This window comes from Myotis brandtii, unplaced genomic scaffold (assembly GCF_000412655.1).
Source record: "Myotis brandtii unplaced genomic scaffold, ASM41265v1 scaffold144, whole genome shotgun sequence".
Classification (NCBI taxonomy): Eukaryota; Metazoa; Chordata; class Mammalia; order Chiroptera; family Vespertilionidae; genus Myotis; species Myotis brandtii.
In genome coordinates, this window is record NW_005355159.1 from 2201533 (window position 1) to 2228742 (window position 27210).

The following is a 27210-nucleotide window of genomic DNA, read 5'->3' on the forward strand; positions in this document are numbered from 1 at the left end:
TGGTGGTGGGGAATCGGTCCTGTTCAGCATGTGAAACTGGGAGCCCCCTTCCTTCTTGGAGGTCATTCTGCCCCCTCCCCCCGGGGGGTAGCGGGTGCAGGGCAGGGGACAGTGGGGAGCTGGGCTGTCAGCACCTTTGCCATTACTCTGAATTCAATTCCAGTCCACTGGCATGATGTGCTTAATATTATCCCCCCCACCCCCGGGAGAAATAGAAGGTCGGTGAGAGAAAGGCGTTATGTAAAAGTGGAAATTAATTTTTAAAACTGCAAACTTTGGCATGTATCCCCCTCTGGAGAAAGCTGCACTGAGACCTGAAGTTTCACTAAAAGTCTCCCTTTTAGTTCCAAGCTGTTCTAAGACCAGAGAGAGAAACAGCCATTCATTGGCTGGCGTTCCTGAAAGCCTGTTTGTTACTCCCCTCACTCTGGGGGCAGCTCCTCCGGCTTGTTCTCTTCCTGCCTGATTTCCCTCTCCCTCCTCCCCTGCCCTCCTTGCCCTTCTTCCTCCCCCCCTCCTTTGTCCTCCCTTCTCCCCTCCCCATTCTCCAAGTTAGGATGGTGTAAAAACTCCACGTTCACCCCACACTGAATAACCCACCTGCCTACCCCTAGGTTTGAAGAACACAGTTTTTACTTTATTATTCCTCATGAGATTCTGGGCGTCTTAACTGCCTTGGGGACAAGGTCAAGGCAAAAATCACTGAGGTGTGGAGTGTCAGTATTAACCCAAGGTTGGGCCTGAAGGGGGGTAAGCTTGGTAATGGGGTCAAAGTGTGGCCTGCCCTCTGCCCGGAGCATTTAAATCTCCAGCCGTTGGCCCTGGAGAATGTCTGAGGGAAACTCTGAGGTTGGGAGGGAGCAAAATCAGGTGAAGTGGGGTGTCTTCCGGAGAAAACCTTGGGTGCTTAGCTGCTGGGGGAACATGGCGGTGAATTCTGCAGCACCCGCTCTGTGCGAACCCGGTGTGGCCAGCTGGGCAGTCTCAAGAACTCAGGGAAGCTTCTAGCACCCAGGACAGGAAACGGGCAAAGCCCCAAACCCCTGACCTGGATCTATGTAAATATCACTTCCTTGGAGAGCACACAGGGCATCCTCCCTGCCGGGGACACACTGGGCTGCAGGCTCTAACAGGCACCGGCTGGGCCTCCCAAGGCTCACCCCCTTGGGAAGGAATAGTTCCCCTCCCCGAAGGGCCACGAAGGGGGAAGGGGCAGCGACAGCAGCCTTGGCCTGACCTGTCCTGCAGGGTCAGTTTAGTCCTGCTAAGTAAGACGCCTGTCCCTAAAGCTAACGTGGGGAATCAGGAGGCGCCACGTCCATAAAGCGCAGACAGACACACACTTCCTTATGAAGTCTGCCTGAGGTCAGGTCTGAGCTGACGGTGAACCGGGCTGGGGCCTGACCTTCCCCGGTGAACCCCCCAACTCAAATCACCCTCGCTTCTATTTTATGGCGATTAATCCCCCAGCCCCCTGCTCCTGAGCCCCTCCAGGCTGCCACATGCACTCAAAGCGCTGAGTGTTGAGGCCCAACCAGGCTTGGGCAGAGAGAGGAGGGCAGCGAAAGGTGCTCTGGATGTTGCTGCTTTTCAAGGACATCTAGGGCTGCCGGGCCTCAGGTGTCCACTCTGCAGCCTCGGTCCCTGAGCTCCCACAGCATCATGCTGGTGCCTCATCTGAGGATGAGCACTGCGATCACAGGAGAAACCTCAGCTGAGCGAGCTTTCGGGAGCGGAGCAGAAGGCGCAGGGTATTGGGGGTACGATTCCATTTGGGGGAAAGTGCAGCTAAAACTTCCGGCCAGAGCAGGACTGCTCCGAGGCAGCAGCTGCTTTCCTGGTGGCCTCCAGGATCCCTGGAGTGGCCTGTGTCTCAGGGCAGCAGTGAGGGGCGCTCCCATGACCTGTCAGACAACATCCCAGGCCTCCGAGAGCTCTCTCTGCCTGGCTAAGTGGAAACCATCTGCTTCTCTGTGTGAAGTCCGTGGTTGTATTTTAATAGCGAACCCCTGAAACAAAAAGCTGAAGGAGAATGTTCGGGAGGAGGTTTGATGTCTTCTGGAGCGCAGTTCGGAGGCAGCGCTTCCTTTGTCCCTTTTCTCTGCTGTTTCAGTGCAGAGCTGGTGCACATGTGGGGGCCACACACAAGTCCGGTTCTCCTGTGGTTCTGACCGCCTTCATCCAATTGCTAATCCAGGGGAGGTTAATCTTGGGACTGTTGATGCCTGTGGAGTCCATAGTAGGTCCCAGGGGTTCTGTGAACCTCCTGAAACTAATTGTACATAAACTTGTGTCTAAGCTTAGGTATTTTTATGAGGAAAAGGTCCATAGTTTACATCAGCTACTTGGATTGGTCTGGTCTCCCCCTAGCCCCCAAAGAGTGAGAAGAAGAATCAAAGATTCCTTAAGTTTATGGGAACTTAGGGCGGGGTGTCAGTAAATGCCTACATCTAAACAAATCATGAAAGAGCAAAAGAGGGGCATGTTTTATAGCGATATGGAGATAATACCAAAAGAATTAACTGAAGAGTAGTCAAAGTGGGTGCCGTAAGGAGCAGGAAAATGACTAGGGGTGTCAGGGGACCGATTTAAAAAAAAAGCCTTGTTAGAACCACCTGACTCTATAAACCATGTACAAGTGTATTTTGATAAGATTACCAATTAATATTGAGAATTAAAATAATTAAAAGCACTGAAGCACAGAAATGAAACAGAACAACAACAAAAATATGAGGTTAAACCAGCTTTAAAAATAAAAGCAAAGTCCTCTTTTAGCTTTTAAAATCCACCATTGGCCTGAGTAGGAGATGCCTAGTTGTCATAAGTGACCAGTTAAATTTTATTCAAATCAGTTCCCGAGAGAGAAAGGGGATGGAGAGCCTTCCTCTTCCCGCTGTCCCCGGTGGGCCGAGAGCACGAGACACTGGGAGAAGCTAGGAGAGAGGGACTTAGGAGCTGGACAGTCCCCGCATTGGGATGCGGCCCGGAGACACCCTGAGTCTTCATTCAGGGTCTCGATCTCCTTCTGGAGGTAAGGAGGGAGGTGTCAGGCAGGGTCTGCAACAGCTTTTCAAACAATGCCTTTTGATGTAGGAATGAAGGACTTTTACGTGTGCAGGGTGGGGAGTGGGAAGTGGCGGGTGACTTCCGTTATATTCCTGGCAGAATATTTCCTACACGTTCCTCCCACCCCTGGAATCTAACTCGTGCGAGGGCGGCAGCTTCCCCAAAGAAACACTTTCCTTTGGAGAGTAGTGTTTTCCTCTTTATGTTCCGATGTGAACTATTCTCCAGGATGTGTTGTTAAGTAGGGGAAAAGCAAGATGCAAAATAGTGTTTCCAACATGCCAGCCTTTGTGTGAAAAAAGGGAGGAGCCCTGGCCAGTGTGCTCAGTGGTTAGAGTGCCAGCCTGTGCACTGAAGGGTCGTGGGTTGGATTCTGGGTCAAGAGCATGTACCTGGGTTGCGGGTTCAATCCCCTGCCCCAGTTAGGGTGCATGTGGGAGACAACCAATCGACGTGTCTCTCATATTGATGTCTCTCTCTCCGCCCCCCCCTCTCTCCCTCCCTCCCTCCCTTTCTCCCTTCCTTCCCCCTCCCTCCTTCTTTGCCTCCCTTCTACTGTCTTTAACAATCAATGGGAAAAATATCCTCAGGTGAGGATTAACAAAAAAAGAGGGGTGGTGGTGAAAAGAATACAATACATAAGTGTGTGCAGTCATACCATAAAAGATTCCATCAACTGATGAATTGGCCATCTCCAGTGGAAACAGAGAGATCTGGCAGGAGAAAGAGCTTTTACTGTAGACCTTTCGGCAGCTTTTGGGTTTTGAGCCTTGTGAATTTTTTACCCTCTCAGCTAATTAAATTTGGCATCTCGAGGATGTCTGGGGAGGCTTTTACTGAAGAAGTTTTGGGCATCCACCCCCTTTTCCGTCTCACCCATTTCAAAATGAAATCTGTGTGTTTTTTTCCAACTTGTTCAAGCATAATTGTACTTAACTTGCTTTGTTTTGTTCTTTGCAGGGTTCGACTGGACCTATATTGGTAAGTGGAGATCTTAAATATTTTTTTAGGAGATGGCTGTGTTTAATGAGAAAGCCAGAAATGTCACGATCTCTGGAGATATTTTTTGGGGGTAGAGAGAGCAGTTCTGATATTATTAAATAGGCACAAAGGCCTCTCTGAGGAATCACTCCACAGGGGTTGCATGCTACACTTTCTCCTAGCGGACGAGCCTGCTCTGTGTACTTGAACTTTGAGTCAGTGTTAAGGCTTCCTGCACGGATTTCTACCAGACCTCCCAGGTGAAGATACCCAGGGTACTTCCACACTGCAAGGGCCCTGGGCAGGAGAGAGCCTTTCTCTTCTGTAGGACATTTACCCTACAATAAACAAAGAATAAAGGGCTCCTTTCTGAATGTTTGGCTCAGGCCCCAAGACTTAAGCCAGCCAGCGGTTCTCAACCTTCTGGCCCTTTAAATACAGTTCCTCATGTTGTGACCCAACCATAAGATTATTTTCGTTGCTACTTCATAACTGTAATGTTGCTACTATTATGAATTGTAATGTAAATATCTGATATGCAGGATGGTCTTAGGTGACCCCTGTGAAAGGGTTGTTCGACCGCCAAAGGGGTCGCCACCCACAGGTTGAGAACCGCTGATTAAACTGTCAGTAGGTCTAGAATTAACTACTTCTTGCCCTGTTTGTAAACAAGCAATAGACGAAATGGAGATGGAACATCCTTAGTGAAAAGAGATGCTTGTCTTAAACGGGGAGAGAGGGACATCAGCCGTGCAATGGGGTTCCTGTGGGACTGGGTCAAGAACGACATTGGCCACTGCTGGCAGGCTTGCAAGATAAGCGCCTTGAAATCAGCATAGCTGGTGTGTTGCACTGAATGGGAAACGTGGTCATCAGCGGGAGTGGGAACAGGAGGCCGAGTACTTGGGTCCCCTGGCGAGTGCAGAATGCTAATACAGTCCCCCCTTATCTGCAGTTTCACTTTCTGTGGTTTCAGTTACCCAAGGTCAACCACAGTCTGAAAATATTAAATGGAAAATTCCAGAAATAAGCAATTCATTGGTTTTACATTATGCACCGTTCTGAATAGAGTGATGAAATCGCGAGCCGTCCCACTCCGTCTTGCCCAAGACGTGAATCATCGCTTTTGTTCTGCACATCCACGCTGCCTAGCTCCCCGCCTGTTAGTCACTTAGTAGCTCTCTTGGTTCTGGGGGTGGCGAGGGGAAGGCCACACACACATAGCCTTTAATATGGTATATTATACTTGTTCCATTTTGTTATTTTTGTTGTTAATTTCTTACTGTGCCTAATTTATAAATTAAACTGTATCATAGGTATGTATGTACTGATAAAAACATAGTATATATATAGGGTTCGATATTATGTATAGTTTCAGGCATCTACTGGGGGTCTTGGAATGTATCCCCATGGATAAGGGAGAACTACTATTATGTCCTGTTTAGGACAGAGTCACAAGGGATTTGCAACATAGCTTGTTATGGTAAGTGGGAGGGTGGAGCTGGCCTCGTTGACAAGCAGGGAAGTTGATTACTACAGTGGACAAAAAATCCAGAGAAAGACCTGGCTTAAATTTGTAAAAGCCTTTGTTAGCCCAGGAGGCATAGAAAAGTCATCAAACTAATTGATCAGCTACCTACAGGCCAAGGTTTCCGTGGCTCTAGCATTGATGGCTCCGGCATTATTAACATCCCTTAGGTAGTTATTATGTGCAAAGCACCGTTGCTAAGTGGGTGGGTAACTAGAAGGGTAGGCTGTGATCTGTAGCTGGGAATTATTTAAGGCTCACAATTCATAGCAGAATATAAAAGGTAATAATAAGAGATAATAAATGGTTCAGCGCTCTGATGGTTCAGAGAAGGATGAGAATGCTAGGGCTGCATGGTCAAGGAAAGCTTCCTGGAGGAGGAGGTCTTTCACCTGGGCCTTGGGGGATTGGAGGATTCAGTGTGACAGGGCAGAAGTGCTGTTGGCCAAGATGACGATGGCATCACATGAGTGGAGGCAAGAAAGAACAAAGTGGTATTTGAGGGAAATCATGTAGAGAGGGAGTTACAAGGGAGTGATGGGTTCTGAGGTCAAAAAGGTAGGTTGAGACAAACAGGGGAGACATGGAAGGTCAGGGTAGGCCTTTCTGACTTTGTCCCATAGATGGAGGGGCAGGGCAGGGAGTGATCTGCATTATAGGGAGAGTAACATGGTGGTGGGGGGTGAGAGGAAAGGATAAACAGGAAGCAAGAAGGAGTTTGGCCTTTGGAGAAGACATCCCACCCTGTGTCTTAACATCCAGGTTATGGTGATGGCAGTAAGAGAAAGAAAGAGCAGAGCAAGAGGCCCCACAGAGGAAGAATAGACAGGTCAGGGCCTCAGGGCCTCCGGGCTCCACGGGCAAGTTCAATGTGTGGGACGTGACGAGAGCAGTGCAGGCATGCAAAGAAGGCGGGACTCGGGTCCCGGGCCTTATTCCATATGATCTGTAGTAAGCCACAGGAGTCCTCTGGGTCTCGCTCTCTCCCCATCTGTAACCTGGGGAAGGTGCTGCTCTCTAGACCATTGTCCCTCCAACTATGGCTCGGGGTCCCCCACATCAGAGCCGCCTGGAATGCTTTCCTAGTATGCAGATTGCTGAGACTTAGCCTGGACCCGGGGAAGGGAGGAACCTCAAAAGCTTGTCTATTTCATGCACTTCCCAAGTGACTTTGCACACACTCTATAAGAGAACCACTGACCAGATGGGGTAGCTTGCCCCACCTCTTGTACTAGCCTCCCAGGTATAGTGGAAACACAATTCCAATCTCTCCAGGGCTCCCTGCCCTTCCCCCCTTGCCCAGGGCAGAGTGAGATAGTTCCAGAGAACAGAGAGTTGAGAAGGTGTGGGAGGAAAATCTTTCTGCTCCTTAGTCATGGCACGGTGTTCCCCGAAGGAGGGCTTCTCTGTCCAGCCACGTCAACTAGTTCAGAAGCATTTTTTTCTGACCACTAGCTCTGGCCAGCCCTCTGTCCCTCTGTTCTGCACAATTAAAGCAGCTATTTGCTGAGGAAGCAGAGGGTAGAGTCTAATGATGCATGCCATGAAACGGGGGAGGGGGATGAGCGTAAAGGCAAATCTGGCTTTTCATTAGTGAAATGAGCTCGTGATATGGAGTTGGCTCTCAGTGGGGGCCAGTGAAGGAAGACGGGATGGAGGACAACTGAGGAGGCAAACGGGTCCCGGCTGGCAGCTGGCACCTGGGCTCAGAGCTGCCCAGGTAAACAGAGGACCTGGCATAGGTGCTGGGAAGAACGGTTTCCATGCAGAAGGGCTGCTCTGAATGGGGCAGTTCCAACCAAACACCACGTGGCTTGCCCAGGGCGCAGACTCAGCTATTTTGCACGTAGAAGCTGCTGAATCATCCTGATCAGGGACCTCCCACTGCCTGGGACACGTGGCAGGACTTCTAGAAACACGTGGAAAAAGAACTCTACCCCCATCCCTCTCCACATTGAGTCACCAGGCTGACCTCTCAGAGGCCTCCCTGGACACAGGAGGGCCATCTGGTAGCCAAGACGGGGCCAATCGTCTCCTGTGCACTCTGCCCGGGCGGCTGAAGCAGCCGCTGGACATGTGCTGGGTTGAGAATTGCTGGGTGGGCCCCTCCCCAGTGGAAATCAGTCCCAGGTCAGCCCAGCTGAGCCCCGGCAGCTTCGCCAACTCCGACCTGGAGGGCAGCTGCAAGTCAGGCTGTCATGTGAGCTGAGGATGACTCCGGCCGCTGAAGCGAGTCCGTGCTGGTAAAGTCAGGAGAGCGGGTGCCCTCGGGGGCTGGGGGTGATGGAAGGAGGCGCCAGGAGAGGAGCCGCTCATGTTCAGTCGGTGAAAATTCGTCATGCTGTTCGCTATGATACAGGCACTTTTCTGTGTGTATATTGTAGCCAAGGAAAGAGTTAAACAATTCCAGCTGGCGGGGAGAGTCATCCTCCCCCGATAGTGTTTTTAGCCCTCCCCAAGAAAACCCCAAAATTCCTCAGTGTGTTCAAAACAGCAGAGCAACCAAAAAGAATGACTCTGTTGGAACGAACAACCCAATAACACGTCATGTGAGCAGAGAATGGGCACTGCGCTCCGTCCCGGGTAACCAGGCATTGCTCTGGTGCTCCTCAGGTCGGGCTAGTTCAGCAGTCAGCCACCACCACAGTCTGCTAGAGATTTTGGAGAAATAAGACCCTTAACCCTTCAAAGGAGATGGGATGAAAAGGGAACATGGAAGCCAAGTCCACCTCCTGGAGGTTGAGTCCCACCTTCCCCTGGTCAGGGCCCTCGAGGCAACCAGTGGCCCAGGACTCCTGCTGCGGGAGCTCTGGGATGATGTGGTTGGGCCTGGGGGTGCGGGCGGCAGGCTGCAGCCACTCCCAGGCTCCTGCCCATCTTCTCTGCAGTGCCCGGGCAGCCCTCAGCTCTGGTAGCACCTGCGTGACCCGAGAATGCCACAGCATTCCTCCTGTGCTCTCCTTCTCCCAGACTGTAGATGCTCTGTCTTAGAGAATTGCCTTTGGGAACCGGGAAGGGGTCTTCCATGGGGCAAACACTGCTTCTCCGGGCTTCCGCCTTCCGCCTCCACCCACCTTCTGGCCTGAATCTGCTGGAATATGAAATTGTTATCCATGACCTTTCCCTGGGACTTGGGACATCCTCCGGAGCCCTGCCCAAACTCTGAGAACCGACAGGGGACACACGGAAGGAGGCTAGGAGGAAAACCCTTTACCTTCTATTCGTTAGTGGTGATCAAGGTGCCGTGTGGCCTCACAGTCAAAGGCAGTATGAAGAGCAGACTAAGTTAGACCTCACGGGAGAACGCAGAGGGCAGTCAGGGAGCGCGTGCAATTACAAGGCTGGTTGAAGGAAGGAGAGCACTTGTTTTCCCCAAAGGTAGGGGCGTTAGCCAACTAAAACACCAGCGACTTCTCTCCTGAGGATGACTGAGGAGAGCAAGCGCAAGGCACTCCTGGAGAGAGAGAGCAAGAAAGGCCAGAACATGTTTTTCATACCAGGAAATCCTTACCCCTGTATCTTGGGGACGTCCCTTGAGGCTGGCGATCCAACAAACCTCCATTTATTAACTCTGAGCTACAGTTCCAGTTACTTCTAACTGACGCTGAGACAGCCTGGGCCTGATGAGCTGTGGTCTGATTCACCCCCTGGTAATTGTTTCTCATCTGTCCCGAGTTGCAGCATTGAGGTTCGTGTGTTCTGGAGGACCTTGGCCTGTGGCTGCCCACAGGCCTGCATTTAGCTGGCCTTCCCAGCTGGGTAGGCAGATAGGAAAGCTAGCATTATTCCTCAAGGCAGGTGCAGTGTCAGGAGGGGCAGCACGAGGCAGAAGACCAGGACGGAGACTCGAGTGTACAGAGCCACACCCAGGCAGACTTCCATTTGGAAATATCTGCCGACTCACTCTCTGGCGGACTGACCTTAGGAAAGTAAGGACCTCTCCGAGAGCAATAGCACCTACCTCAATGGTTCTCAAAGTGTGGTCCCCGGACCAGCAACATCAGCATTGTCTGGGCCCTCAGATGCCCTTCCTGAACACTGCACATCAGAAGTGAAACACATGGGAAGAGGCTGGGAGGAAATAGCCAAAGCCTATATCTTCTGTGTGACTTTGTTAGAAATATACTCTCTCGGCCCATCCCAGATCTACCTGGGACTCAAAAACTCTAGGTCAGGGCCCAGCAATCTCTCTCTCTTTTCTTAAAATCTTCACCCAAGGATATGTTGACTGATTGTTTAGAGAGAGAGGAAGGGAGAGAGAGAAAAGCATCGATGTGAGAGAGAAACATCTGTCGGTTTCCTCCCATGCGTGCCCCGACCGGGGATTGAAGCCACAACCTTTATGGTGCACGGGACGATGCTGCAAACAACTGAGCCACCCGGCCACGGCCCAGCAGCCTCGTTTAACAAGGCCACCAGGTGATCCTGATGCTCAGTCAAGTTTGAGTACCAGTTGCTTCATAGAGGTGTGGTGAGGATTAAATAAGAATACAGCAGGATTAGATAAGATACACATTGAATAAGATGCCTTAGAACCAACTTGTTTCCATCAATAAGCCGATGGTAGAATTGGTTTCATTATACATCATTTTGCTTAAAGTCCCAGAACCTCTGGGGGAACATTAAGTGAGGACTTACTGTACATGGAGAGAGGCTGATGTGCCTGGCGCACTACACAATCAGCAACACTGATCATCATTTTCTTTCCTTCACCTCCCAGTTATGGTAGAATTTTATCTGCTAATAATTGAGAAATGCTTGTAAACTCTGCAATAGCCAACGAACGTGAGTTTTGTTAGAAAGGATCCGCTTCTCTCTGCCTTTCGAATTGCCTGAGTTTTTAACAGCCAGGAGGCATCCACTCATAGTCTGAACAAAGGGCATACCTTTGTGAGAAAGAAAGGGGCTGAACAAAACACGAGGGCTCTCAGCCTCACAAGGACATCGGAGGCCAGAATGTTCTTTCTAGGCTCGTCCTTCCTTCCGACCAGGGTGGAGTCGGAGCTACTCTCCCTGATGCTTTCCTGGCCTCTAGGGACTGGATATCTGGCTCCATAGCCGTGGGCACCTCCACGTGGAGCTCAAGTCAGGGAGGGGAGGCCAATTTCGGCTTCCCCACCGAGCCCAGGGCCACTGGGCCCCACTCCCACCTGAGGCTTGGGGCTAAGCCTTGACTTAGGGCTCAGGTGTGGATGCCTGGACCGGGGAAGAAACCTGGGGCTCCATAAGCCCAGCCCGATGCAGGGCCCCTCACCTCCCTGAGCAGAGTGGAGCCTTGGACTGCAGGTGAGAGCTGGCTTTGGGGCTGGGACCGGCCCTGCCAGGTCTCTGGCTGTGCTCAAACTTGCCCTTTCTGCTTCCTGCTAGTCGGGAGCCAGGCATTCAGGGGAGGGCAGGTCACAGCTCCCCTGGAGCCGGTTAATGCCCTTGGCAGCAAGAGGGAGAGGAGCCCGTGCAGTTCACCAGCTCAAAGGGAAGGTTTAAAGCTAAGAGGCTGAATTCAAAGCAGGCTGATGAAGGCAGCTCCAGGCAGATATGTACTAAAAAGTCTGGCTTCCAGGAGGGAGAGAATGGATCAGGGGCTGTTTTGGTCTCCGTGGAGGGAGCAGGGGCCCTCTTTCCTGGCGTGTTACTGTCTTCCCTGCAGTGGCAGCCACGGGGGTGAAGGCGGCGGGCACCACCGTGGAGCCCAGGAGCACGGCCAGGCTCTTCCGGGCCACACCATGTGCTGCGGGCGAAGACCGTGTTTCATCAATTCTCAGATACACACTTTCCCTGCGTTTCAGCTTCTCTGAAACTGGGTTGTATCCTCAATGGCATCTAGAAGCCAGGAAATAGGGTAGTTGTCTCACACTCACTCACACTCACACTCACACTCACCTGTTAGATGCTCAGAACACAAAGAAAGGAGCCGAAATGATTAATTTTAAGAATTAAATCGTGAAGACAGTGGTGGCAAAAAAGTGTAAAAATAATGGCTAGTCTGCATACTGCTCAATATAGCATATAGGAATGATGGGGAGTATTAGATTTTTAACTACAACTTTTTCCAATTTTCAATCACTTCATAGTTCACATATACTTTTTTGATGGTGTTCGACCAGTATCACAAGTATTTATAAACAAAGTAATTTAGGTGCCATTTAAAAAAATTTTTCTAAAGAGTTTCTTTAAGGACAAGCTTTCCGGTGACCAGACAAGCATTTGATTTATGCCAACCAGGAAGGAACAAATACTAGTTGCCGCCTCCTTCTGTCTAAAAAGGTTGACTCAGAACTGGTGTAAACTCTACCTTTTTTTTTTAATCCTCATCTGAGGATATTTTCCCATTGATCTTTAGAGAGCGTGGAAGAGAGAGGGAAAGACAGAAAGAAATACCAATGTGAGAGAAACACATCAATGGGTTGCCTCCTGCATGCGCCCTGACCAGGGCCCAGGCCGGGGAGGAGCCTGCAACCGAGGTATGTGCCCTTAACTGGAATCAAACCCAGGACCCTTCAGTCCGCAGGCAGACGCTCTATCCACTAAGCCAAACTGGCTAGGGCAGACCTGGTGTAACTCTAAATGGTTCGTTCAGTTCATCTTAACTCTTTAAATGATATTTCAATCATTGACTTGTGGCGAGATCAGCTGTGACTTCTGGGTGAACAGGCCGAGACCCACCCGGATTCTGTAAGGATGCTGGCAGGTTTAGGGCAAGTGGTTCATGCTGCCCCACCTCCTAGGACACGTAGCTCAGCAAAGGCCCCTCAGCTACGACGAGAGAGAGCTTTACTTACAGCAGGGAACAGTGACATAGGCCAATGGCGCCTGCTACCTTCGGAAGGTGGTCCCTCCTCTGCACCCAGTCCCCTGAGAATTGCATGAGAGGTACAGAAAGGAGAAGAGGTGACTCTGAAGGTTGTGGAACAAAGAGGTTTTGTGGCAGGTCTGCGGCAGCCATGCAAAGAACTGTTGTCCCTTTTGGCTTTGGCCACCAGGAAGCTCAGGAGCCCAGAGGCAAATTGGTGGCTCCAACTTGAGTAACTGTCTATTCTCCTAGGACTTGCACATCTAAAGGTTCTCCTTCTAGTGCCCTTCTAGTCTACAGGTATTTTTCCTGATCCTGAGCCAAAATGTTCTGACAAACAGATTTCAGGAATTTTTTTTCCAGAAGTGGCACCCTACATTTTGATCCCTCTTTTATTCTGCCAACCCCTTCATGGATACCATTGTTGAAAAGATGTGTATTAACAAATTCATGTCTGAATGAAATAATCCCAAGATAACTGGTTCACATTCCTTCCACAATTATTTCTTGAGTAAATACTAAGTGCCAAGTGTTGGACAGATCCTAAGCAGCGGTTCTCAACCTGTGGGTCGCGAACAATGAAAATACATCCTGTATATCAGATATTTACATTAAGATTCATAGCAGTCGCAACATTACAGTTATGAAGTTGCAACGAAAATAATTTTATGGTTGGGGGTCACTACAACATGAGGAACTGTATTAAAGGGTCGCGGCATTAGGAAGGTTGAGAACCACCTTAGACTAAGGAATGATGAATAAGGTACGGTCCCTCTCATTATGAGCCTGAGAATCTGGTCAGAGAAAATACATCAGACAGGCCTTATGCTACAGAGAGATGAAGCACGGAAGAGAGAGACCTCACCTAGTGCTTTTGGGAAAGAACTGAAGAGGCTTCCTGGCGGAGGTGATGTCCAAGCTGGAGGACACATAAGCGCAGGCAAGGCGAAGGGGAAGAGATGAAAGGGCACTTGGGCAAAGGGACACACTGTGCGAAGATCACCGAGGCTGACACATTCGGGGACTGCCAGGGACCTCCCTGAGGAGGGCAGGGGCTGGGGAGATGGGCCAGGGGCAGAGTGTGAGGAGCTCAGGAAGCTGGGGAGTTGGGACCTCACGCTGGAGGCAGCAGGGGGAGGGCGGGAGCGTCCCAAGTAGGAAACTGAGGTGATCAGATAAGCATTTTAGGGGGGTCATCCTGGCGGCAGGGTGGAGAGGGATGAGTGTGCGACACCGGAGGAAGGGAGCCCAGAGGGATGTGGGAGAAGGGGACAGGGATCTGAACAAAGGGAGGGGCGATGGGGGTCAGACCTGTTGGTACAATTCAACCTAACGTTGTAATTGGCCAGTCAGCCTGGTTGGGGATGAGTGTCTGGCTCTGTTGGGCTTCACGCGAAGTATTCCGAAGTGTCAATAAGACCGACATCATTGCCTAGTGGGACCTACGGGGCGGCGGGTGGGGGGCGCGCAGTGCTGATGTGGACAAGCCCCACCCCCAATTACCAATGAGGCAATCGGCCCAAAGAGAGCACCAAGAACCCAGCAGGGACCAGAACTGTCTCCTGACCCCCGTCTCATGTTCTTCCCTGGTCATTTGGCGAATGCTTATTTTATGCTGGTCACTGTGTGCCCTACACCCACACCACCAGGCTGTCTAACAGCCACTGAGGAAATGCAGCAATGTCTTCAAATCCTCACCTGAAGATGTATTTTTATTGATGAGAGAGAGAGAGAGAGAGAGAGAGAGAGAGAGGAGAGAAATATTGATTGGTTGCCTCCAGTATGCGCTCCAATCAGGGATCGAACCCACAGCCTAGGTATATGCCCTGACCAGGAATCAAACCCCAAACCTTTTGGTGTTCGGGACCAAACAGAGCCACCAGGCCAGAGCTGCAATGATTTTTTTTTAAAAAGAAAATAATATAGATTTGCCAGAAACAAATTATGCCAAAACTTGCTTTTCTTCCCCACATGAGGATAAGAGGCTTAGTGGTTAAAGAAAACACAATGGACTTAATACCTCTTGACATAATATTTGATATGGTGCCTTGTGACACATCCGTGAGAAATGTGGATCAAAGACCAGTGTGGTTGCTAGGAAAATAAAGTAAAAATAGAATCCACTCTTCATTACTGTCATAGCACAGCTGGGAGAGAGGTCGGCATTCCTGTGGGGACGATCCTTTCAGATTCTCAGGAAGAGGACGGGCAGCTGAGGGGTGTGGTGATTCAGGGTGGAAGGATTAGTGTTAGACGGGAGCATAGGGAGCAGGGGACACGTACGTGAGGAAGCATGCCAGAAAAGCGGATCAGAGTGAGTGGGCTGGGCTGCAGGGCAGGAGGGAGCATGTAGTGAGCAAATAGCACGTACGCACAGCACACGGCAAGACAGAGCCCGGCTGCAGGGCTGCAGAGGGAGACACTTCTTGCGCGGGTGAGGGAAGAATGGCTCTTCCTCTAGTGCTGGCTCTGGGAGTCAGAGAAAGCACCGGGGAGAAGGTGGCACTTGATCCGGGATGGGAGGATTTCAGAGGGAAAGCCAGTCTGAAACAAAACGCCACGGCACCATGCATTTCTCATTAGAAGTAAAAGACACAGGGAACCTGTGAGGGGGACGGGGAACTTGCTCTAAAACAGCGATGGCGAACCTTTTGAGCTCGGCGTGTCAGCATTTTGAAAAACCCTAACTTAACTCTGGTGCTGTGTCACATATAGAAATGTTTTGATATTTGCAACCATAGTAAAACAAAGACTTATATTTTTGATATTTATTTTATATATTTAAATGCCATTTAACAAAGAAAAATCAACCAAAAAAAATGAGTTCACGTGTCACCTCTGACACAAGTGTCATAGGTTCGCCATCACTGGGCTAAAAGGTCAGAGCAAGTTCTCTCTAAAAGGAAGAGTTGACACTAGTCAGTCCAGAAAGGCCTGGCACTGGCGTGTCTTGGAAGTCTGTCACATCTGGACACTGACCTCCTGCTACCGACTTACTCCTCACGCCGGCCCTGGAGGCGGCGCTGCCACTTTCATTGTGTAAGTGAAGCTCGGGGAACCTCAGAGCTGTGCTCAAGGTCACACAGCTAGTGGGTGGCAGTGCTGTGAGGGGCAGCTTGGTGAGATGGCTGCAAAGCCCTCTTACACTGCCTTTCATGACCTTCCCACTGCACTTCCCGACCTTCTCACTGCCCTTCATGCCTCTCTGGCAAGGGGACGGCCTGCATGAAGGTCTACAGGTGTGAGAAGAACCATCAAAAAGCAAGGGACAACTGAGGGAGTATTTTGGTTGGAATGCAGATTGAATTAATTACTACATGTTAAGAATATAGAATGGGGGTGGGCAAACTATGGCCCATGGGCAAAATCCAGTCTACCACCTGTTTTTATAAATAAAGTTTTCTTTAAACACAGCTGTGCTCATCTGTTCGCATATTCTCTGTGGCAGCTTTTGCATTACAACAGCAGAGCTGGGTGGTAGCCACAGAGTGCACAGCCCCCCAAAACCTAAAATCTCTACTGGCTGGCCTTTTGCAGAAAACGCTAGCTCACCTCTGGATGCATGGCACAGAGTAAGTGCTCATTAAATGGTAAGTTAGAAAAGCCTGACAACTCATCAGGCCTTGGATTGAGGCCCTGGAATGACAGAAGGCGATTACAGCCTAAAAGAAAAAGCCAAAACAGATAGCTGTGTCATCAGTACTCCCCGAGGGCAATACCATCCCTATCCCCAGGGGTCCTCTGCCATCATGCTGTAGGCTCCAGCCTTACTCTCCTGGCCTGGAATCCTTCTGCCTGTGTTTCTTCTCTGAGGCCAGGCCTCTTACCTGCCCCAGGATGACTGACAGAGAGGACACAGTTCCTTTTAAAAGAACCTCCTCCCCAACATGTGATCTGGTCCTGCCTTCCATGTGGTCCAGAGTCACAGTAATCTAGAGCAGGGCTTCTCAGCCTAGGTATGCACTGTTGACACTTTGGGCAGGATAATTCTTTGTTGTGAGGGACTATCCTGGGCACAGTAGGATGTCTAGCAGCATCCCTAGCCACTTACCCCTCAGATGCGAGTAGCAAAACATGTCTCCAGACAGTGCCAAACGTCCAAGGGACAAAATCACTCCATGTGAGAACCACCGGCTTACTCTGAAACATCGCGGGGGCAACAACATTCCAGTCCAGGACAATGACATCCATATTCAGAAAGACAACGTTCCTTGTAAGGGCACAGACCTGTTAAAGATGCCCCCAGTTGGTACCACTGGGCGGCTCAACCAAACGCTGAGCATCTCAGCCTGCAGCACCAGCATTTGGTCGCTACAGCTGGCCCTATGCTTTTGCAGAAACCCTGGGTAGTTACCGCCTCATGTCTGCGTAACCGAGGAGGCTTATCCAAGTGCTCCTTCCTGCAACATGGGTAGCACCTCCCCAAGGACAATTTCTGGTCCCTCCCCCAGGATGTAGGAAATGCTTAAGAACCCCAGCCTGACCTGCCCCTGACTCCAGGCCAGTTTCCCAGTTGCCTCAGTTTTTACATCCATCTCAAGTGACAGGAAGAAACTGCGGGAGAGCCTTAAAATACCAGTTTACTCACTGGTTCACTTATTCTGCGACCGGTCCTTAATGATGCCCTTTGTGGGCTGGCCGGTGGGGATCCACAAGACAACATGGCGCTTGCCTTCAGTGGGTTGATGGCTGAGGGGCTAGCAGGTGTATGAACGAGAAATCACAACGGAGCAAATTAAGTGCTATGCTAATGCACACTGGTTCTATGGACTCGGGGGACAAACAGTCTCAATTTGGGGGCAAAGGTAGCTATCAGAGCAGGGAGAGTGTGTGTGTTCCTGTGTGTGCGTTATAGGGATGGGACGGCACTCCACTGCAGGCAACAGACATCCAAAAAGCTGGCAAGAGAGAGCGTGGGGCACAGTTAGAGAATCAGGGCGGCAGCTGCCAGGTGTTTGAGGCGTGCGTTGGCAGACAGTTCTCCCCGGGTGTCCTGTTTCATCCCGTGTGAGCAGAGGCACTGGCGGCTTCTGTTACAGACTATCTTTTCACGGATGTTTATGTAGCAAATTGTCTTATAAGATAGAGAAGAGTGTGTCTCCTGCCAGGGCAGAGAGCAGATTTGTTTCCTATCCAGTTAAGTAAAGATAATGTCTCCCTTGGGAGCGAAGGTGGGGGCAGGCTTGCTAATTGCCCCCTTTAAAAGATTAGGGTTTCCGCCCTGGCTGGTTTGGCTCACTGGATAGAGCGTCTGCCTGCGGACTGGGGGGTCCCAGGTTCGATTCCGGTCAAGGGCATGTGCCTTGGTTGCGGGCGTGTCCCCAGTAGGGGGTGTGCAGGAGGCAGCTGGTCGGTGTTTCTCTGTCATGGATGTTTCTAGCTCTCTGTCCCTTTCCCTTCCTCTCTGTAAAAAAATCAATAATAATAAAAAAAAAAGATTAGGGTTTCCTAAACGCGGAGTTCCCTGGCCGGCTGGCCATATGCTGAGCAGTTAGCATGAGCAGGTGTCATCTGGCCATCATTGCATCACTCTGTGAAATCGGGGCTTGGGGAACAGGCAGAGATGACACTCTATCACTGTTGTGAGTACAGCAGGTCCTCGAATAACTTCATTTTGTTCAAAGTTGTTTTGTTATCACATTGAAGTGCTGCAAGAACGTAACTCTTGTTTATAGCAATTAGCCCATGGTAAAATTGTGGTCTGGCCCTGCCTTCCATGTGGTCCAGACGATGCTGTCACAATAATCTAGATCAGGGCTTCTCAGCCTAGCTATGCACTGTTGACATTTTGGGCAGGATAGTTCTTTGTTGGGAGGGACTATCCTGGGCACTGTAGGATGTCTAGCAGCATCCCTAGCCCTAGATTTTGTTCTATGTTGTTTTGCTTTAAGTTGCAGAACCTGTCAATGACATTGAGAATTTACCATATTAAACTGGACTTTGTCTCTGACTCAGGGGTCTTGTGTCTTTGCCAGCATCCATGAAACTGGCAGGCTAACTTGTTAGTCTGGGTAAGGTCTTAGACCCTCCCCCCACCACACTCCCCCACCCAGTGTTTGACAGGTGGAGAGGAGGTGGAATCATGAGGGTCTTGGGTGCTGAACTACAGGCCTTGGGATTAATCCTGAAGAACTTTCAGTACTGAAATGTCCTGATTTGGTGTGCAGGTGTGGAGAGCAGAGGGCTGTGAGGTAAGTCTGGAGAAACAAGACTACTGAGGGGTCTAGACATGGAGCTGTGGGTCTGAACAAGGGCTGTGCTGGGGCAGACAGATGAAGGCCAAGTTGTGTTTTTTTAAAAAGTCTAAATGGTCCTTGATAGCATCTTTTTTTTCTGAACCAGGAGTCAATCCAGATAGCCTTTTGCATTTATTTGGGTATCTCTTTAGATCTCCAATGCCCTTGACATTTCTGAAGCATATAGACCAGATATCTTATAGAATGTCCCTCAGCTTGGGTTCCTCGGAAGGTCTCTCATGAGATTCATGTTGTAGGTTTTGGCATGAATCCCACAGAAATAATGTGTCCTTCACCATGCATTTCCTCAAGAAGCACTTGGTGTCACTTGTCCCATTATTGGTGATGATTTTGATGTCTGTCTTTCTCCATTTTAATGTCACCATTTCCTGCTTTATAAAGAATAGGTAATCTGTGGGCAGATCCTTTGATACTGGGTGTAAAAATTTGAACATTGATTGTTTATCAGAGTACTGTATTAGTTGTTCAATTTCCTGATTTTGATAAATATTGTGATTATGTAAGAAAATGTCCTTGTTCTCAGGAGATAGACACTCAGTATTTAAGTATGACAGGGCATGATGTCTGTGACTTTCTCTCAGCTGGTTCAGAAGCAATGACAATAATAGCACATATATGTATGTATATAGAGAGGGTAAGAGAGCAGGTGTGACAAAATGTTAACAACTAGTGATTCTAGGTGAAGAGTAATGAGACTTCACTGTGCTATTCTTCTAAATGTTCTGTATGTTTAAAATGTTTTTAAATGAAAAGTGTTTTGAAAAGATCCTATAAGAGTAAAACTGTCATGTCTCTGTGCCTGGAAGGGGGGGCCCAAGGAGAGGAAAGGAGGACTTGATTGCGATTCCAGGCTTTGGGTGTGGTGGGGGGTACCATCAGCTGAATGTCCGAGGAGGTAGAGGAGATTGTGGAGGGAGGAAGGTGAGAGAGGAAAAGATGGTGAGTTTGGTTATTTTATTTTTTAAAATATATTTTTATTGATTTTAGAGAGGAAGGGAGAAGGAGAGAGCGATAAAACATCAATGATGGGAGTCATTGATCAGCTGCCTCCTGCATGCCCCACACTGGAGATTGAGCCCCCAAACCCAAGCATATGCCCTGACAGGGAATTGAATCTTGACCTCCTGGTTCATAGGTTGGCGCCCAACCACGGAGCCACACCAGCCAAGCAAGTTTGGTTATTTTTAAAAATTATTTGTCTGTCTGCCATCCGCTTCAGCATGTCTGATTTCAGGAACCCCCAGAGCATCCAACGGGGGCCTCCAGTAGGCATCTAGCTGGTCTAGAGCTCAGGGAAACCTGGGCAGGCCGGGGAAGGGATTATCCCAGGGGAGTGCATGTGGGAGGAGAAGAGCCAAGGACAAAACCTCGGGGACAGCTGGCACGAGGGGGCAAGGAGCTACAGAGAGCTCAGAAGGGGCAGAAGAAATGATAGAACAACTCAGACAAAGCCATGTCGCCAGAAACTGGGAAAGCTTTCAGAAGTGAGGTGGGGAGTGGGGTGGAGAAGGTACTATGGCCAAGGCCTGGAGAGTCAGATTCAGTGGGATGTAGGCTGGGAGGTCAGAGTCCCAGACTGTGAGCTCTGAATGGGAAGATGCTGGCTGGGAAGAGGGGGCGAGACATCAGAGCGGAGAAAGGGAGGCACTCGTCCTAGTAAACAGGTAGCAAAGCCCACAGCTAAACAACTTGTTCAGAGCCACGTTCACCTTAGCGGTCCAGGATCGTCCCTGACGTGCTGTCTGACTGCCCAAGCAAGTCACAGCGGCGCACGCACAGCCAGCCCCCCATGCTAACGAGGAGTGCCCAGAGGTGGGCGGGGGGAGGCAGCTACGCCAGCGATTAAAAGCACCTGTGACGCTTTCAAATCTCTCTCTGCCCAGGAAGGAACCTGTCACGGGGCAGCCTCTGCTCACAGTATTTGCTCTCCCACCCAGTTTCTTTAGTGCCAGAGAACATGACTACATTGTCTTGTACAGAATATGCCCTTAATATCTTTACTAGACGCCCGATGCATGAAATTCGTGCAAGAGTAGGCCTTCCTTCTCCCAGCTGCCGGCACCGGCTTCCCTCTGGCACCCAGGACCCGGGCTTCCCTCGCAGCCCCTTGCAGCCTCGGCCGGCCCTCACAGCCCCGGCTTCGTCTGGACCATCCTCCGGAAGGATGTCCGGACGGTCGTTCTGCTGTTCGGTCTAATTAGCATATTAGCTCTTTATTCTATAGGATTGTTTGAAGTTCCCCCTTTTCAGTAGAAGCTGGTTACAAATAACAGCCTCTTGACCCCTGGACTCTCATTTCCAGGAAGAGGATGTAGTCCCTCCGGCTTCCTCTCTGCCAGCGCCAGTCACAGCTCGTTTTCTAAAACCCACACGGGAGGATACCAGCGCTCAACCTCAGTCAACAACCGTTTTATAGAGTCAAATATTTAAACTACAACAAAAGCAACAAATCATGGCACAGCCATTCAATGGGATACGACCCAGCCATAGAAAGGAATGAAATACCGACAGGCTACAACCTGGATGAACCTTAAAAACAATGTGAAAAAAGCCAGACACAAATTGTATAACTCCTTCTAAATGAAATATCCAGAGCAGGCAAATCCTTAGAGAGGAAGGGAGTAGACGAGCAGTTGCCAGGGGCTGGGGGAGGAGGGGAAACAAGAGCGACTGCTTAATGGCTATGGGGTTTCCTTTGGGGTGATGAAAATGCTCCGGAGCTAAACAGTGGTGATGGTTGCACAGCACTGTGAATATCACTAATGGTAAATTTATATATATATGTCTAATATATATATATTTATATGTATATTAAAATGTATATATTTTTACCACAATGAAAATTACTTACAGTTGACCCTTGAACAACACGGGTTTGAACTGCACAGACCCTCTTATACGTGGGTGTGGGTTTTTCTAGTAAATATACATAGGGCTGAATATATGGTTGGTTGACCATATGATTTCACTCATATGTGGAATTTAATGAGCAAAATGAATTACCAAGCAAAATAGAGACAGACTCATACACAGAGATCAGGCAGACAGCTCTGTTGTGTGTGTGTGTGTGTGTGTGTGTAGGGATTGAGCAAAAAAGAAAAAAAAGCGTGAACTCATGGACACGGACAACAGTATGGTGATTGCGGGTGGGGGAGGGGTGGGTAGAGGTGGACGAGGGCATAGAGGGGTTAATGATGATGGGTAAAATAAAATATTAAAAAAATATATATACGGTTGGTTGAATCTGACTTCACAGATTCAACCAAAAGCAGTATTTTCCATCCCTGGTTGGGAATCCAGGGAAGTGGATGGCCGACAGAATGCGCTGTGCCACGCCGTTTTATAGAAGGGACTTGAACATCTGGGATTTTGGTGTGGGGAAGGGTGTCCCTGAGGATACCGAGGGATGACGGAAGTTCTAGGGGAGTTAAAAGGTATACAAGGATTTCAACTGCACGGGGCAGCCCAGGAGGTGTCAATGCCCCAACCCTAAGTTGTTCAAGGGTCAACTATAATTTTTTTATTTTTAAAAAAGCAACCTTACCTGACACGGGAGAGTAAGGCGCCCTGGCTTCATCCACAAAGCGAGACCTGCTGAGAAGGGCTTTCTACCTGGTCTCTTCACTCTGGCTGCACGTTAGAATCACCTGGCAGCTCTTTAAAACATCCTGTATTTGGGCCCCACCTGGGGCCAATTAAATCAGATCTCAGGGGCTGGGCCCAGGGCAAAGTTAGGAGTTTTGGGAGATTCCAGTGTGCGCCCAGGGTTGAGAAATGCTGCTCTAGACCTGGGGTCTCAAGGTGTGGTCCACAGACCAGCAACAGCACCTGGGAACCTGTTAGAAATGCAGATTCTGGGGCTCCAGCCCAAACCTGCTCTGTCAGGCACTCTGAGGGTGGGGCCCAGCAATCAGGGTTAAACAAGCCATCCAGGGGATTCTGATGTGCACTCAAGCTTGACAACCACTCTTCAGAGTCTAGTGCAGTGGTTCTCAACCTTGGCTGCACATTAGAATCACCTGGGAATCTTTTTAAAATCCTGATTTCTGGGCCTCATCCTCCGGAAATTCTGTTTCTTTGTTACTAATGTTGTGGCCCCACCCCATAACAAAGAAACAGAAATTCTCTCTCATCATTGATGTTTCTATCTCTCTCTCCCTCTCTGAAATATATATGTATGTGTGTGTATACACACACACACACACACACACACACACACAAAGCCTTCCCTCCAGAAAGAACCTGACATAGAGCCCCTGTTCTCCACCCACTCCCTGGACCTCTCCTCTCCCTTCACCCCCACAATATTGCAGACGGATTACTGGGGAAGGTAGGGGGGAGGTAGGGGGAGGAGACTCTAGATATGGCAAGGTGGAGAAGAAGGACTTCCCAAGGACTCTCAGAGTTAAGTTGATAGCTCCAGTCTTGCGGTGTACGTCTTCCCACCTCCAGCCTGCGAGATTGGCCCCCACTGCCATGGCTAAACTGGAAATGATGCCAAGAATGGCTTGGCAGGACTTTACCCCTGTCCTCCCTCTTAAGCTGATCCAAACAAAAACTGAAATAAGAAAAAGTTTGATATAAAGAATGGATTAAAGCACCTTTAAGAAACATTTCCATTTGTATTGATCTGTAACATAAAATCCCAGGAAGACCGATGGGCCTGCAGTGGCAGTCCTGCTCGAAGCTTTCTAAGTAATAAGTAACCCTGACCCCCATGCTCACCGCCCTTGCTCTGACTCATTTGTAGCATTAATGGGGGAAAAGCTTCAACACCAGTTTGGTTCCTTGGCTTCTGCTTGTTTATAATAAAATCATAAGACCTCGTCCATCAATCATTAACCCACACCCCTGCTGGTCTCCTTTCCTCCTGATCACCTTTGCAGGCCTGCTGAGTTCCAGGATTTTTGATTGGGTTTTCACTCTCTGGGTTTCCTCTCCAGGCAGGCTTCGGTGTTCTGGTCTGATCCATTCAGCAAACATTAGCTGAGTGCCTCCTTCAGCCCAGAGTTCATTTCTACCTCTGCTGGCTGGATCCATCCCCTACTATCTGCTCAGGGCCACACTCCATTAATGAGCTTCTCTCTCTCCTGATCCACCTTCCTGCTCTACTCCCGTTGCTTCTGCGTGGAAATATGCTCAAATCTCTCCATTAAAACACCAAAGTTTTACTGTTATCTTCATCTTCCTATAATGCATATGTGTGTATGCACCCACACGCTTCTCTCATCTCTTTATGGCTAGATTTCTGAAATGAGCCTAAGAAATCCTTCACATCAATTCATTAAGCATTTAGTAAGTGCCGCTGTGTGCTCAGACTTGGGGGAGAGATGTGACAAAAGTTCCAGTCTTCAAAAGGTCTTTGAAGCTTGCGGACTTGGAGTTCTAGTCTGGAACAGGTTTGTGCTCTAGCCTGGAGATGACAGTCCTGGGTGAAACAGGTTAAATGACAATTCAAGTCACGGTACCAACGGAGGCTGGCTAAGGTGTTCAGGGCAGGGAGAAAGCACTGGAGTAGCTTTGGCAGAACTTGAGATGGACTTTGAGGAGTGGACAAGATTTGGAAGGCTGAAGAGGAAAGAAGAACGCATTTCATTCAAACTTTTAGCATAAGAACATTTGGGAAGGTTGGTTAGCACAGCTTGTTCTGAGGATGGGGGAGCTGGCCGACCATGGGGCCGACTGGGGAGGGCCTCTGAAGGCCTTGACAATCTGAAGGGTTTTAGGTCATGACAGACGGCCAGGGTTCTGCTTTGTTTTATTGAGGTGAGATAGGGCATGCCGTAGGAAAGGGAGTGGAGAGATGGAGTAGGGCCACAGAAGCGGGGCTGCCCCTGGTTAAACCTGGTTATTAGAGAGGAGATTGGCAGCTCACAGGAAAGACTGAGGCAGGGACGCTGCAGGGAACCTTTGCAGTGTGACCTGGTGAGGGCCTAACCTGGAGTGTGGAGGTGATGGAAACTTGACTCCAAGACTTGGTGGAGGTGGAGGTGATGGAAACCTGACTCCAGTACCTGCTGGAGGTGATGGAGGTGATGGAAACTTGACTCTAGGACCTGGTGAAGGTGGTGGTGATGGAAACTTGACCCCAGGGCCTTGTGGAGGTGGTGGTGATGGAAACCTGACTCCAGGACCTGGTGAAGGTGGTGGAGGTGATGGAAACCTGACTCCAGGACCTGGTGGAGGTGATGAAGGTGATGGAAACTTGGCTCCAAGACCTGGTGGAGGTGATGGAGGTGATGGAAACCTGACCCCAGGACTTGGTGGAGGTGATGGAGGTGATGGAAACCTGACTCCAGGACGTGGTGGAGGTGATGGAGGTGATGGAAACTTGGCTCCAGGGCCTGGTGGAGGTGATAGAGGTGATGGAAACTTGGCTCCAGGGCCTGGTGGAGGTGATGAAGGTGATGGAAACCTGACTCCAGGACGTGGTGGAGGTGGTTGTGGTGGTGATGGACACTTGGCTCCAAGACCTGGTGGAGGTGGTTGTGGTGGTGATGGAAACTTGGCTCCAGGACCTGGTGGAGGTGGTTGTGGTGGTGATGGAAACTTGGCTCCAGGACCTGGTGGAGGTGATGAAAACCTGACTCCAGAACCTGGTGGAGGTGGTGGAGGTGATGGAAACCTGACTCCAGGGCCTGGTGGAGGTGGTGGAGGTGATGGACACTTGGCTCCAGGACCTGGTGGAAGTGGTAGGGATGATGGCAACTTGACTCCAGGACCAAATGAGGGCAAAGAATGGACTGAGCCAGCCTGGCTCTGAGATTTTGAGTTTTGGAATAGTGGGTCCAATTGTTCACTGATGAGGCATTGCTCTATTCAGTTCAGATCTAGGTCAGAACACAGCAACTAGCTGCTATATGTGGATCTTATTTGAACCCTGAATTTTACAAATAAACCATTACAAATTTATGAGAAAATTTGAAAATTTTTAATTTTGCCTGGATTTGATAACATTAAGGAATTAATTGTTTTCTTTTTAAGAGTGGTAATGATATTTTGAGTCCTTATATTTTGGAGAGACATACTGAAATATGTACTAATGACATATATTTGGATTCATTTCAGAATTATCCAAGAACAGGGGAGTGTTGGTATAGGATAGATGAAGCCGGATTGACTATGAATTGTTAGTTGTTGAAGCTGGGGGTGTGCTCTCCTCTCTACTGGTGTATACATATGAAATTTTCCATAAAAAAATTCTTGGCCTCAGGTAATGCAAGTCTTACACCCTGGGCCTGATCGTTTCCAATCAGAAATCACAAGAGGCATTTAAAACTGTGCCATATTAATCTCTTGTTACATTTCAAAACAGAAATTCGGTCCTCTTCTGTTTTGCCTAAAGCAGTTAAAGTCATGAACTGGGAAGAAATAATGCCTTGCTTTTATGTGGAAACAAACTGGGAGATACACATGATCTCCTTTATCATGATCATGGGAGGAATCCAACCAATCAAAGAGGCAAAGCCAACCCTCAAGAGAAAAGCCACATTTTTAGGTAGCTGGAAATAAATGCTTCTTTTGGAAGAGTTGGTCCCAAGGGAGGTCTTCTGGCAGCAGACACAAGGCATCAGTGTGAAAGCTGAGACTGAGTTGAAAAATTACAGCCTGAGCTTCAACTACCAGCGAAGAGGCGGTGCTACTGTGGAGGTGGGTCACACATTGCCAGACAGAGTCTGGGGGCAGAAAGGAGCCTCCCACTGACACCCTGATACTAGTTGCCTGGTGCCCACCCACATGGCACCTCATTCTCACTTACAAGCCACAAAGATGGAGGCTGCTTCGACAACGTCCCCATCACCTGCTGTGGAGGGTCCCAGGAATTGCCATGAAGCCCATACTGGGCAGGCCATCTCCCAGGCTACAGGGCAGCGACCAGGTTTCTTTTTCAATGAGGTCCCAGACAAAACAAATTATCATACATGTTAACTAGAAAGCTAGGAGGGCAAATTTTGAACTTGAGGGGGGAAAATTATATCTGGGAATGGGAAACTAGGAGATTATGTAGGTGTGTGCTTTCCTGGGGACAAACAAGCACACAATTAGCATGAGAAAACCCTGCAGTGAGCACGTGAGGGCCTGCTCATTGCAGTCGAGGCGGAATGAGTGAGCCATGGTTCTTGTCTTCAAGGAGAGCACAGGAAGGGAGGAGACGGGTGCGCAGAATCTCCTGGGAAAGTGCTGAAACAGAGGGCATGTCGGTCCTGTGACTCAGGCAGGGCAACTCAGCCAAAGTCTAACTTTGGGCAAATCGGTTCATCTCATTTTCATCTATAAAATGGGGCAATTCTTGCCTTGCTGACATGGTAGAGTTGTAGAGCTGTAAGGAGCTAGCTAGACCATTAAAACAACAACAATGATAAATAAATAAGTTTCAGCAGCCCCGCCAGCGTGGTTCAGTGGTTGAGTGTTGACCTATGAACCAGGAGGTCATGGTTCGATTCTTGGTCAGGGCACATGCCTGGGTTGTGGGCTCGATCCCCAGTCTGGGGTGTGCAGGAGGCAGCGATCAATGATTCTCTCTCATCATTGATGTTTCTCTCTCCCTCTCCCTTCCTCTCTGAAATCAATTATATATATATATATAT

General features: G+C 49.4%; 1 protein-coding gene across 1 annotated transcript in view; it reads left to right on the forward strand.

Annotated features, from left to right (window-relative positions):
- The first annotated feature begins 2961 nt into the window (after window positions 1–2961).
- The window catches only part of CA12 (carbonic anhydrase XII), a 45819-nt gene continuing 21570 nt past the window's right edge, over window positions 2962–27210 (forward strand). Inside the window, exons 1-2 of the mRNA XM_005861085.2 lie at window positions 2962–3031; window positions 4027–4047. Of these exons, the coding sequence (XP_005861147.1) occupies window positions 2977–3031; window positions 4027–4047 (76 nt within the window). The 5' untranslated portion in view covers window positions 2962–2976. The remainder of the gene's footprint in view (window positions 3032–4026; window positions 4048–27210) is intronic.